The sequence below is a fragment of the Neomonachus schauinslandi genome, chromosome 7 (genome assembly GCF_002201575.2).
Source record: "Neomonachus schauinslandi chromosome 7, ASM220157v2, whole genome shotgun sequence".
Lineage (NCBI taxonomy): Eukaryota > Metazoa > Chordata > Mammalia > Carnivora > Phocidae > Neomonachus > Neomonachus schauinslandi.
Window position 1 is genome coordinate 112891114 of NC_058409.1, and position 14300 is coordinate 112905413.

Genomic DNA, 14300 nt, shown 5'->3' on the forward strand with positions numbered 1-14300 from the left:
CTTAGGAAATATGTCCTTTTCAATCCATTTCATTTAGAGAATTGCTTATGAAACTAGTCATCAATACAACTTAAGCCAAAATAGAAAAAGATTAGAAAATACTGAAGTATAAACGCTAAAGCCCAAAGTATAAAGTAATATACTTAAAAGAATATTAAAATGCCAGTTATAGAAAAAGTGTCTTATTAAATGTCCACCTATCAGAGAAAAAATTTTAAAAGCATTAATTATGATATACACATTTATTCAACAGAGTCTCATTAAGGGCCCACTATATCACAGCAAAGCACTGGCTGCCACTGAAAAGGATTAAAAGGTGATATAAAGTCTGTATCTAGAGATGCAGCAGACACACGTACATAATATATAATAATGCGTTAGTCCTGTGTTTCTCAAACTTTACCATGTTTAAGGATCATGTCGCTTGCTTACTTAAAATGCAGGCTCTAGAGCCCCACCCTGAGAGACTCCAATTCTGAAAATCTGGGGTACAGCCCAAGGACCTCACGGATTTGGAAAAAGAAATTCTATGAGCCACTTTTGGAGAAACACTGCATTATACAGAAGCCCTATGAGGGCAGTGGCTATGTCTGTCTTATTCTCCACAATTATCCAAGCCCTAGCCCAGAGCCCAGTACACTGTAAACCCTCAGGAAAAACATTTGAGCAGATGAATGAAGGAGTATGGCTAAACTCCACAATGAATTATACAAGCAAAATGTGACATAAAAATTTAGCCATTTAAGAAGCTCCTCTCTCCTTAGGAAGAAAGTTTCCTTGGGTGAAGTCAGCAGATATCACAACTGACTCAGTGCACAGGGTTGCATTATGAAATTTTCCCCTCTGTGGAATGGGGTCCTAGAACTGAGTAAATGTGACTTGACTCTTTTGCCCCAGAGTATGATCATTTCCCTCCCATTCACTGGTAGCATCTGAACCCTTAAGGCCTGGCCCCTATTCCTCTGAATAGAGTGATTGTTCCCCCCAAGGAAAGACATAGGATTCCATAGAGCCCACACTGGCAGGCTAGAATTCCACTGGTGGCTGGCAGAATAGCTCCTTTATTAGGACTTTCACTATAGAAATATAAAATTAATTACGGTTCTAGTGGATAGAAACATCAAAATTGCAACAGGGTGGGTTGAGCATATAAGCAATGGATTATTATCTATTTCTTTACAAAACAGAGTCACTGGCACAGATTCCCACTGAGGCGGTGGTTATTTTTCTAAGAGAGCCTTGTAGATTTCCTTCTTGAAGTTGTGGAGCAACTTCAAACACGTCACTGCTGCACTCTTGTCTGCAAATAGCTACAGATAAATACATTTTTTACAGTGAAACAGATAAATGAATTTAAAAATAAAATAAAATTTCCAGATGAATAAAAAATACTTGAAATTAAAAAAAATATTCCAAGACTATTCTTGACTTTGGAAAGAAAGGACCGGATAAGGAAGCAAATGGGGTAGGCAAAACAGGTGGAAGTGAAGAAAGCACATCCTGGGGAAGGCAGTGAGAGAGGACAGAGCTGCGGTCCAGCCATTTCATGGCAGGTGTGTCAGGGGTCAGGGAAGAGAGTGCCACGGGGCTGGCCACAGAAGGACAGAGACAGTCATGATGAAATGAAAAGGACTAGAGACCTAACATTTAGGACCAGCTCTGAAACTTCTCCAGAAGTAGAGGTCTCCGCAAGGACAGAGAGCCCGATTGCAGTTGGAAAAGCTATGGTTTCTGATCTGTCATCAATAAGGAAGTAACCTTGAACAAGTTACTTAGACTCTTCCATCCCCTCCATAAATTGAGATCTGGGGCTAAATGACCCCCACAATTCTGCCCAGCTTTAATTTTATAGCTCCATGAAATTTTATTGACCAAAGAGAGAAAGGATAGGAAAAGAGAGGAAGAAGGAAGAGAGAGGTCCTCAGAAGGGAAAAAAAATGGAGGAGCAAGTCACATTCTGGAGTGGTCTTTTAAAGGATGCAGGCTGCCTAATGCCCTGTAGCAAGAAGAGATAATAATATCCCCTCCAAACCTCTGGTAATTCACCTGGGAAGATTAACTGCAAATGAGAAACTTGCAACCAGGAAAATTTACATTTTGTGATGCATAAAAGTTCATTTTCTTTAAATATTTTACACTGATTTCAAGATGTTCTTTATTGTACAGTAGGATATACACAGCCTTGCCCCTTACCTAGCTCTCACCTCTTCAGCCTTGGAACATGGCCATATGACATTTCACTTTGAGGTTTGCATCTACTTTGCAATCTTCAACTACTATCCTTTTGGGAAAATTCATTTTATATATATGTGTATATAAATTTATATTTATAGGTATACATATACAGAAATATATACAAGCATATCATACACACACACACACACACACACACATACACACATCCGTGTGTATTTAGGTCCCACACTATGTGTGGGTGTGCCAAATATTAATGCAGTCAGACCACTTTTTCAGTGCCTCAGAAATTTCTCCAAAAGTCGAGCTCTCAGAAAGAAAAGGAAAGACATTGGTCTGCTTGTGCAGTCCTAAAGTGTCCTGTGCTCTCCTGCAGTCCCCAAACCATGCAACAACCATTTTGACTCTGACTCCCGTACTAATTTCTGCTCTCAAAGCACTGACTTCACCCTGACATTTAATTTGCCTTTTATTCACTGTCATCTCCATATTTTAAGCCATACAGCCATATAAGTTTTTTTTAAATTTTATTATGTTATGTTAATCACCATACATTACATCATTAGTTTTTGATGTAGTGTTCCATGATTCATTGTTTGCGTATAACACCCAGGGCTCCATGCAGAACGTGCCCTCCTTAACACCCATCACCGGGCTAACCCATTTCCCCCACCCCCCTCCCCTCTAGAACCCTCAGTTTAATAAACATTAGATTAGTTAAACCCAAACTCAGTGTCTGAAGTGGGAGAGCCACATGGTAAGTTTCACTTCATTTAATGACAATAAAGGGGATGTGTTTAGAAACAGATACTCATGGGGAGAAATTAAAAAAAAAAAACTATTAAACTTAACTGTAGCTAAAACATGGAGCCTGTGCTTTTTGCTTAAGAAAAGAAATTATTAAATATGAGAAAAAATGGACCTTAAGCGATCCTGTGGTCACTTATGAATTTACTTGTATAATATGAGAAAGGAGATTGTAATGTGATGTGTTCTTTAGGATGTTAGATTAGTTTCCACAAATTCTGACACCCTGCTTTGATATTACCAAAGGTGGCTACACTTGCCTTATAAGTAAGAATACAATCATGATTTTACAGAGATTTATAGGGGATATTTTCTAAGAGCATTAGAAATGGCAGTTTTCATAATATTTTCTGTTTAGAAAATAACAGGGTCAGACATACAGAATATAAAATTCATCCCGAATATTAGCTTTATTGATTAATTTATTTTCGGAGTATTTTGTATTATTAAAAATCTATACATTTTTATCTTTAGAACAACAGAAGTCAAAATGCGTAGTCACATACCTGCGTCTGTTTAGGACCAATATCCATTCTTTCAAGAAGGTCATTTAAAAAAGCTGTAACACTCTCCCAGGGGTAAATACTATTGGAGCCATCCAGCACTATGACTATGTCCAGTTGGGTGCTGCACTCTGTAATAAAAAGAGTCAACCGTGCAAATTTGGAGTTTGTCTTTTTAGATAGTATGAAGGTGTATGGAGTGTTTTCATAGCTGAAATAAGCTCATTTTAAAAGATAAGCTGATAGTTTACATAGTGGATACACTGGGTTTTAAAATCAGAAAAAATAGTTTTAGGAAAAGTAAAGGTGATAAATACTACTGCATTCAATAGCAATTGGTTGGGGTTCTTATCAAGTAAAACTCATCTCTACTTAATTTTAATCAACATTGTATGAGTTATCTTTGGAAATTTTCTCAATATGAATTTTTTATATAACTGTTCTCTTTCTGTGTATTTCAAATGAGATCACTTTCTTCAAAGAGACTCACTCTTTAAATAAAAACAATGTGACAGCTTTAGCTATGATGTTTTGAACAAGACTCTGTTAAAGGTTATTTACACTAATAATCAGCTCCAAAAATAGCAGTGAGGTTTGGTTATAAATTGGCAAAGCAAACATTTACCTAAATTGGTAATGCTGGTAGCTGAGAAAATACTTCAAGCTTTTTGGTATGCTCCTGTGTATACGTATGTCTCATTCATTGCTTACACTTTTCAAACATGTAAGAACATTGCATAAAATGTGTACCTCGTACAGGAGCAATGGAGTTCACGACTTGAAATGTGGGGCTGACATCAGAACAGATTCCAGTTGTGTAATGCAAATGTCCACATCTATAGGCATATAAGGGGCCACATGCCTTTTAAAAAATTAAAAACCATAAGATTAAAAATTATGTAACAGATTTTATAAAGTCTTAGAATAACAGCATTCCTGGTTCATTAACCAACTCTTTGCTATCTTACCAGAAACCCTCCGTTTGGGTTGGTGACTAAAGTTGATCCAAAAGTCATGTTCTCCTTTACTTCTGTGACATTGGGAATTGATGTATTAACTAAAAATAGAACAAAATTTTATGAGGGTGGAAAACAAAGTATAATTAAGTGTCTTCTCATTAAGACATTCTATTTGCTTTGCTCATATCATAGCACTTTCTTTGTCTGAATCAACTAGTCTTCAAAGTATTATTAAGGAATATAATGAACAAGCTAAGGCCAAAAACCTGGCTTATGTCCCAGAAACTTTGTCTGGATAGCTGTCTCAAATAGTTTTGCTGAACTATAAAAGAATGCAGAACTATTGGGGCAATGAGAGAATGTGGGATAGCCTTTCACACATTTTTGCTAATTAAAACAAATAAAATATTTAACCTCATAATATTATAGACATAATATAAACTTACACACCTACCTTGCATGTTATATCTATATGTTATAAATAACCAATGATAAAACATGATTTCTGACAAGAGGGAAAATGAGTTGTAGAGCAGAAAAAAAAAAAACCCTTCAAATATCAAATATAAGTTTATGACCATTAATTTCACCATCATGGGGACATCATGAAGGTAACAAACAAAACTGGAGCAAGACTGAGCAGTGTTCAGTCTTGGAGAAAAGAAACACAATGAAAGGATGCCATTTGACATTCGAGATAGGAATGTTGGGTCTTGAAGCATGCCAACCTAGCAAAATTGGCAAGAAGTTCCAGTTACTCATATTGAAAAAAAGAAGAAAAAAAAAAGATTGGACAGGAAAATAAAAATCTTCTAAACCCTGCTTAGCAGAGTGCTGAAATATTTGAAAGTGGCAAAACTCAGGTTCAAGAAAGATTTATCTCACTGTTAATGCCCAGAAGTTTTTCCTACCTTAAGACCATATACAGTTTAAAGTGAGGGAATGGAAGCAGAGATTCCTGAATGGTCACACTGTCTTCCTAATCTGATAGTGGTCTTTGTCCCAGAGTTTAGTCTGGTTTGCCTTGCAAGTACTTGGAACTGGGCTATTATCTACGTGGGTCTTAAATAATCTGGATTAGAGTTTTTTATACTAGGGTTGACACTGGATGAACATTCTTGGGACATTAGGGGCTATAGCAGGAACTTGTCCACTGTTGTTGATGTAGTTAAAATCTCCATGCTAATGTTAAAACTCTATTACAGTTTCCAGTAATGAAAGAATAGCTCCTATCAGAACAAGTCCTTTGCAAATAACAACTATAAGTCTAGGAAAAGGAGAAAAAAAAAAAAAGAAAAAAACCATCTGAAGGCACTGGAAAGCAACCAAAAGCAGACAGAAACTGGAGGCAAGTATGTACTTGTAAGAAAAGATTAGCACGGCGTGAGTTTCCTGTTTATGTGTTTGTTTTCCCCTAAGGGAAGGCTCTTGTCAGTGGCTATACCTCAAATAAAGCTCAAAGTCTTACTGTTTTGAAGAAACAGAGGACAAAAATTGGGGTAATGACAGCAACTGCAAAGTGAGGGGGTATATCTTGGAAAGTAGAACCACAAAAAGAGAGTTCCAACATATACATGTATATTCTGTCCAAATATCTGAAGGACTTGAACTGTATATGTGCAGGGCAAACTTCAAACAGCTCAGCTACAATTAGAAGAACTGAATAGAGATTTTAACTGCTTCCCACTGCAGTTTGGAAATTGAGTTCAGCCAAGTAAACTGTCTGCTAAAACAAAAAGTTAAGACTATTCAAAAACACATAAAAGATCTAGAATCTCCAGACTTATAACTCAAAAGTATAATCCAGGATATAATCCAAAATTACTAAACACAAGATAAAACAGAAAATGTGACTCAAGCTCAAGAGAAAGGTAATAAATAGAAAGTGATGTTGAGATATTCCAGATGTTCTAATTATCAGACAAGATTTCTAAAGCAGCTATTATAACTATGCTCATAAATGTAAAGGAAAAATGTTCATAATAAACAAACAAAATTGAAAAAAGAGAACTGAAAAATAAAATATTTGAAGTTAAACCTACAAAATATATACTAATTTAATGGTATTTAATACTGTATAGAACACTGATAGGATTCTAATTCTTGGATAGTTCTAGTAGGAAGTTCCTAGTCATGTTCTAATTACAGTGATATTTCTATCAAACATACCCATTTCTATATAAGTTTACCTTGTACTATTCTCTTTAAAAGAATTTATGTATTACAAGTCCTGTGCTATTTTCTTTTAAAAAAGGAACAGTTAAGGGGGCGCCTGGGTGACTCAGTTGGTTGAGCGACTGCCTTCGGCTCAGGTCATGATCCTGGAGTCCCGGGGTCGAGTCCCGCATCAGGCTCCCTGCTCAGCGGGGGGTCTGCTTCTCCCTCTGACCCTCTTCCCCCTCGTGCTCTCTGTCTCTCATTCTCTCTCTCAAATAAATAAATAAAATCTTTAAAAAAAAAAAGGAACAATTAAATTTTGTGGAGGCAATGTAATGGGTGGGGTTACTTGGAAAGGTCTTTTATTTCTAAATCTATGGATATTCTATCATGAATTCTAAAGCAAATGAAGGGCAGACAGAATCAAAATGTCATTTTATGTGAATCTGAGTGATAAGAACTGAAGAATATTTATAGATTCTTGTAATCTTTTCTTGAGTTAAAATTTATTTTTAATGAGAATACTGGGTATAATTTAGGATCAGGCTTTAATGTTTTGACTTTACATACCTGGTAGATCCAACTTTATGCAAGGTAATGGTTTGCCTCTCCCAACTGGACACTTATAGACATCTCCAGTTCTGTTCTTGGGTTGACCAACTAGAGGAGAACCAATAAGCACCCTGGAAGTTAAATAACTCAATTAACATTTTTGAATAAAAGGAAACATTTTATTTTAGTTATTTTATGACTAGTTCTAAGACAATGATAGTCTCATAGACATAATCAGATAGTTACCCTCTGTTAGTAATGTAATGTTATTCAAAATAAGCTGAGTGTCTTCAAATTGCAGGTTGATTTGTATTAAAAAACTATAAAATATATAGAGGAGAGATTTCAGTATATTTTATTTATTGTATTATATATTTCTTTATTATATATTTTATTTGGGGGCTGAAGTAATAAATAGTGGTTAAGCCTGCTGCTGTGTTAGTTTACAAAGCATACATGGAAGTATAAATGACTTTTTCCTATGAGGAGTTGATAATTTCATAGAGAAGTTAGCAAATATAAACATTTGATTATCATAAGATTTAGTATTAGTATATACTAGTTTGTAAGCATTTAGAAAATAAGGATGGTTATGAGACCCAGGTTAAAATCACTTACTGTCTTTTTAGACAGAATTATAGAATTGCTTTAATAATAATTAATGAAAAAATATAATCATGATTTATTTTAGTCCTAGGAAGCCATTTAACAAGTTTTCCTGTGATATCTTCAGGAATAGGGTGGATGAATGTGGTTGAGTGTTAAGGCACTTGGGTGGATTCACAGCTGCTGATTCATTGCTGGCTGAAAAGCTATATACTAAGATGCTGATTACTATCAACCAAAGGACTTTAATTATGTGCCATAAGAATGTACTTGGGTTGTCTTAGCCTGTATCTTTGTTTATGACTTTTGAGAAGATACAGAAAGCATAAAGTTATGCATCAAGTAAATCAGTATATCTATTTGGGCAATCAGAAGTGTCTCAAAATTCTGGAACTAGAAACTTAATAAACTAGTTAAAATTTAATATGAACCTATGTAAATAACTCCACTTAGCTGCATACTTTTATCTACATCAATACAGGATGTGGGCAACCTGACTTAATAGGAGTTCATGTAAAAACGACAGGGGGGTTTGTTGATAGCAAGTAAACATGAGCCAACAGTGTGTTTTAGTATCAAAAATGCTAATGTGACCTTAGGCTGCATTGCTGGAAATAGATGCCCTGGTCAAGGAAAGTGATCATCCCTCTGTGCTCTGGACTGTCAGACCATGTCTGTAATCTCCAAATTAAAAGGGACATAGGCACAATGGAATGTATTTGGTAGTTAGGACTCAGATGGTTAAGCACCTGGTAATTTTGTCAGACCAGAGATGCTTGAGGGAAAGTTGGGGATATTTAGCATAAAAAAAATATATATATCTGAAGGAGAGTTGAGAGGTTCCATAGGAGTGTAGGTGCTGAAGGCATATATTAAAAAAAAAAATCTAAATATTTGAAAGTCTCTCATATTGAAAAGAAATGGGATTTATTTTGTGTAAATTCTTTGGATAAAGCTAGTATTAATGAAAATGTTTTATAACATGCAAATATTGAATTGTTGAACAGACTCTCTAAAACATACCTATGATATAATGCCTTTGTAAAGCCATTTTTTATATGCATAAATAACCACAAAAATGTTTAAACCTTTTAATGCATAATTCTTACTTCTGACAATCTATCCTAAAAGAATGGCCTAAATTAAGGGAAAAAACTTAATGCATAAAAAATAATGCTCATAGTGTTATATACAATATACAAGATGAAAAAATATAGTCAATAGCAAGAACTAATTAATTATTGCAGGGTCATTCTATAGAATATTGCAGTCATAAAAAATAATAGTTAATAAGATTGTATGGTGGTATTAAAAACATTTATGATCTAATTCAAGTAAAAATCTACCTCATTTAGTGAAAACCTATGACAATTCAAAGTGGATGACAAATGTCATATTAAATGTACTCATCATAATAGCAATGACAATAATAGCTGGCACTTACTAAATCTACACCTTGTGCCATATACTGTTCTAAGTGCTTTCCATATACTAAGTAATTTAATCCTCTCCATTAAATATAGCATGAACTTTGGTGCCAGACTTCATGCATTCAAATCATAGCTTTGTCACTTACTTAGTTGCATGATTTAGGACAAGTCACTTAGGCTCTGTGCCTTAGTTTCTTCATCTGTAAAATGGAACTACTACATCTATGTAAAACATAGATTAAAAGGGAGTTCATCAAAAAACAAATTATATTAAGGAAGTTATGGTTAGTGTTCTTTCCCCAATATTTTCAAAGCTTTTTTTTAATGTGATTGATTAGTTTTACAGTTAAGACAGTTTAGAGGAAAGTAGTGAGCCTACTATTATGGAAAATATTTAAGTTGAGGCTAGATGGATTGAATAATGTTTATTAAGAACAGTCTACAAGCCCAGCATGTACACTAGGCCTTGGGGATATGAAATTAATAAAACACATTTTTTTTTAGGTTGCTTAAAACTTACGGGGGGAAGCAGAACTATAAATGGACCATTATAATACTGAATAGGTCAGAACTTGGTGCAACTTCAGCAAGGTCTTAGAAGCAAGAAGAAACAGCTCTTTTGGTAAGTTCAAGTAGCTCATTGTAGCTGGAGTAGAAGTTGAGCCTGTCAAGCTAAACAGTGTCCAGATCACAAACATTCCTATAGTCCAGTTTAAGGAATTTGGATTTATTATATGGAGGGGAGAGTTGGGAACCACCAATGATTTTAAAGAGGGATTTGACATGATCAAATGCTTTACAGAGCTTATTTGCTTGCAGTGTCATGAATAAATTGGGAAAGGGGAAAATTAGACCCAGAGAGTGAAGGTAAGAGTTTCTAGACCCAGACAAGAAAGAAGGATCTGAATTTAGGAAGTGGAGAGGAAGAGAGAACAATTTCTACAAATAGAATATAAGTTATCTTACTCTAGGTTTCCCCAAAAGCAGACCCTAGACAAGGACTTTGCCAGTAGATTTTGGGGAGGCAATTCCAAGCACACACAAATGTGGAGGTGGGAAAATGATAGAGGGGAGAAAGGCCAATAGAGTGCATTGATAATGGTTTACTTCTGCAGGCCTCTGGGCTCAGTCTTGCTGGTGAGCATCTCAGAAACTACGTGGAACATATATGAGCATGTTCTGAGCATGGTTGAGGCCCTAAGAGTAAATACTACTGCCTTATGAGAGTACAAAGTAAGAAGAGAGCTGAAGGGAAAAATAACACCTAAGATTTTAATGAGCAAAGGAAGAAAACTGGTAGGAGTGTCCAGAGAAGGAGAGAGAGAATCAGAAAACAGTGGTATCTCAAAAGACAAAGAGGAAAGAATGTAAAAAATGGGAGCCATGAGTAAAGAGCAGACCTCATTTCAAGATGTTTGGCTAAAAATGAGGGAGATGGGCCATGTCAATATGTGTGGGCTTTTTTTCCCAGGCAAACCATCAAGGGTTTGAGGTGAGCTTAATTTTATTATGGAAGGCATCCATATATTGATAAATGATGTTGAGAAAGAGCTAGTAACAAGAGAAAGGCTAATATTACAGAAGAGAGAGCCCCTGAGCTGGTAGAAGGGGTGGATCCAGAAGGACAAATTTGTCTTAGACATGAGGAAAGGCCACTGATTCCCTAGGCAGGGATTTGATTGCCCCATTATCCAGAGGTTTGAAACTGCAGTAGATGGCTTGGAAATTTTTTGCATTCTTTTAATGCGACATTGTCCTTCATTGTCCTTCACTAAGGCAGAATCTGTTTTTTCCTCCTGTCAAACTGGGACTTACTTGATAAATAGAAGGCAGCAGAAACGGCACTGTGACTCCTGAGGCTTGAGTAGTGTATAGAATTGTCAAATCAATACATTGTACACCTGAAGCTAATGTAACATTGTATGTCAACTATATTTCAATAATTAAAAAAAAATGCATTACAGATTCTACTTCACTCTTTTGGAAATCTGAGATCACATGCTGTGAAGAAGCCCAGTCTAGCCTAATGGAGGATGAGAGGTCACATGTGCTTGAGCCAACAGCATGAACTGCCAGGCATGTGAGTTAAATCATCTTAGACCCTCCAGCCCCAAGTGAGGTACCAGATGAGCATTCATGCAGTTCCCAGGTAGCAGGGGGAACACCTATGCAATCCTCAAAATCTTGAGAAATAATAAAAAATATTGTTTGAGCTCACAAAGTTTTGAGATGATTTGTTATATACCAAGAGATAACTGAAACAGGCAGAGAGGATAAAATTTTAATCTAGAGCCCCTCCCTCCCATCTTTCCTTCTTTCTTTCCTTAACTTCCTTCCTTCTTTCTTTGAAAACAGTAGCAATTGCCATTTCATGAGATTTAGGGAGAGAGGTAATTGGGTGGGGGGCTTGCAGAGATTTAATTTAGATTTAAACTGACAGGGCCTATGCAGACCAGTTAGGCAGCCCTCAGGCCAAAATGAGGTCAGGGATGTTTTGGAAGTTGTTTCTACTGTAGATGTAAGATAGGCCTCCAAAGACCCTTCCAATGCTAAGATTCCATGATCCAAATAGACAAATTATGTGTGTAGAAGAGTACTGATTAGTTTAGGAAACATGTACCATTAGCTGGGGAAAATCTAGGATAATTGATGAAAAGTGAGTGCTGAATGGCATGTTAATAGTAAAGTTATTGTGAATTTTAAAACAGGAGAGAAGAGAGATTTGCAGCCCAGGCAAAAGTTGAAAACAGGAGAGCGAGGGCTGAAAATGAGGGTGATGAGGAGGTCCATGTGGTGGGAACACAGTGGAGAGCTTCTTTTTATACTGGAGCAGGGAGGTTGAGAGTGGCATGCCTCCGACTTTAAAGGAAAGGCTCTGTAGTTTATATTTGATCTCTAGGGCAATAGAAAGCCCCTACAGTATGGTGATCACTGGAAATGACCCGAAATAGCAACTGGAGCCATGGCCAATTCTGGATTCTGGAGAAGTAAGCCCTGAGGTATGAGAGCTCAGAAAGTAGTAGTGTAGTAGGCCAGGACTACTTAATCTGAAGCAAGTCTCAATTTTCCAAGCTGCATAAAAATAACAAGATCCTAGAAAAGTATCAGCATAGTCTTTATGGAATTTCAGGAATCTCCAGTATTCTCAATCCCCATTATCTTGCTCTTTTTTCTCAAATACTTACTACATTCTGACATGATATAACCTACCTGTTTATTACATTTATTATTTATTTTTTGTTCCCTCCTTCCCCAGTAGAATACAACCTTCACAATAGCAGGAATTTTCATCTATTTTGTTCACTCATATACCCTTAAGGCTTATAACAGTACCAGAAACAAACTAGGCATTCAGTAAGTATTTACTAAGTGAATGAATTAATGGCTGTATCAAATGCTCTAAGAATCTGAATAAGACAGACCTGGGAATTTATGACTCATGTGCCCAGCTAAGAGGTCCTAATTGTGAAGTCTTCTTTTCCATTTTAGAGGCATTTTTGCTTAAGCAGAATGCCATATATGACTTTGGCATGACACAGGAGGCATTTCCACAGGTCCAGGTTCCAGAGAATCCTTGTGGTCACAGGACAGAATTGGCTGAAAGTCAGAAGGCTGGTGTTCCATGTCCTGGCCCTGATACATACTCACTATATTAAACCCTTGGGAGTTCATTCTCTGAGTCCCAGCTTCCTGTCTAGAAAATGAGGATGGTAACAATGATAACTGCTCAAACCCATAGGGTCACTGTGTGAAGACCCAAGACACATTGTGTCATGAACTATGGATATTGTTATTTCAAATTTTAATGCAAGTTTGCTTTAACTCATTACATTTTATTTCTATTAGATTTTTGCTTTTTCTATGGCACTATTGCAATGATGTGTGTGCAGATTAAGAGGATTAAAGAATGTTCTGGATCTCATTATTGATCTCTAGAGAAACACCTGATGAACTCAAAGATCATCAAAATGAGAGAAACAATTTTTTCTACACCCACTCTATAATGACTAATTCTAACTCTCTCTATACTCATTCTAAAATAACTAATTCTGATTCTCATTCACTCATTCTAAAAGTTCATCTTATATTTTGTTCTCCTCTATGAAAAAGCTCCAGTCATAATAAAATTTAGTAACCTGAGAAATGTTTGCTATTCATAATAGTCATTCTTGTCATTGTGACCATTATTTTACTTATTTGAAGAGTAGCTGTTCTGTGACTCCTCTACTTCATATTTATGTTTTTTCCTCTGTAAAAGATAGTTTTCTAGAGATTTTTGTCTCATATTTACATTATCTCATGAACACTCTTTTCACCTCTTTTTTGATGTCCAAGCCAAAGTCACCATCAGAGTGCCAAGTACCCCCGCCAGCCAGCCCCCCCCCCCTTTTTTTTTAATGAATCTAGTGTTTGGTCATCTTGGAAAATGAAGTTACAGAGTAGTCCCATTAGCTGCAGTACTTTCAGTAATGAAAGGTATAGGGGTGGAAATGAGGTGAGCCAAAGAAATGACAAGTTTAGCAAGGAGGAAATTTAAACTTCAAAAGATATTATAAACAATGGAAAATAAATACTATATTAAAATTGTAAGAGAAAATGTGATAGAACCTTTGAAAAATCTTTTTACCCCAAGCTTGAATAGGCCTTACTTAAAACATACATACATTGGAAATAGAGCATCAATCACATGAGTTCACTGGTAAACCTTACTTGGCATAAAGCAGGGTCCTCTAGGGAAAAGGCAGGAAGCCAACATATTTTGATATATATTGGGTGGAGGATTGACTAGGGAGGTATCTGCATCATGAAACCTACTTTGAGAGGCAGGCCCACTGAAGTCACTGAACCCCAAGAATGGTTGCTTGAACAGCAGTTAAAAGGGTTGATACACATATTAAAAGTAATGAAGCAAAGGAGCCACAGAGTGGAAAGCCCTGAGACAATATCTCATATTTTCCCATTTGTTGGAAACTTTGCCATACTGGTGATTACCCCTAAATCTGGAAAGTTTGTGCAATGCTGAGCACATTTAAGTTTCTTCTCTTCAAAGCAAAATTATTAAACTAATTGTGTTCTTTGTGAATTTTTCTGAA

The 14300-nt window shown here is 36.1% G+C and overlaps 1 protein-coding gene across 1 annotated transcript in view; it reads right to left on the bottom strand.

Moving 5' to 3' along the window:
* The window catches only part of ITGA1 (integrin subunit alpha 1), a 115872-nt gene that overhangs the window by 93786 nt on the left and 7786 nt on the right, over nt 1–14300 (bottom strand). The window contains exons 4-7 of the mRNA XM_021695399.1: nt 7190–7302; nt 4472–4560; nt 4254–4365; nt 3507–3634 (exon numbers count right to left, since the gene is read on the bottom strand). Coding sequence (XP_021551074.1) covers nt 3507–3634; nt 4254–4365; nt 4472–4560; nt 7190–7302 — 442 coding nt within the window. The remainder of the gene's footprint in view (nt 1–3506; nt 3635–4253; nt 4366–4471; nt 4561–7189; nt 7303–14300) is intronic.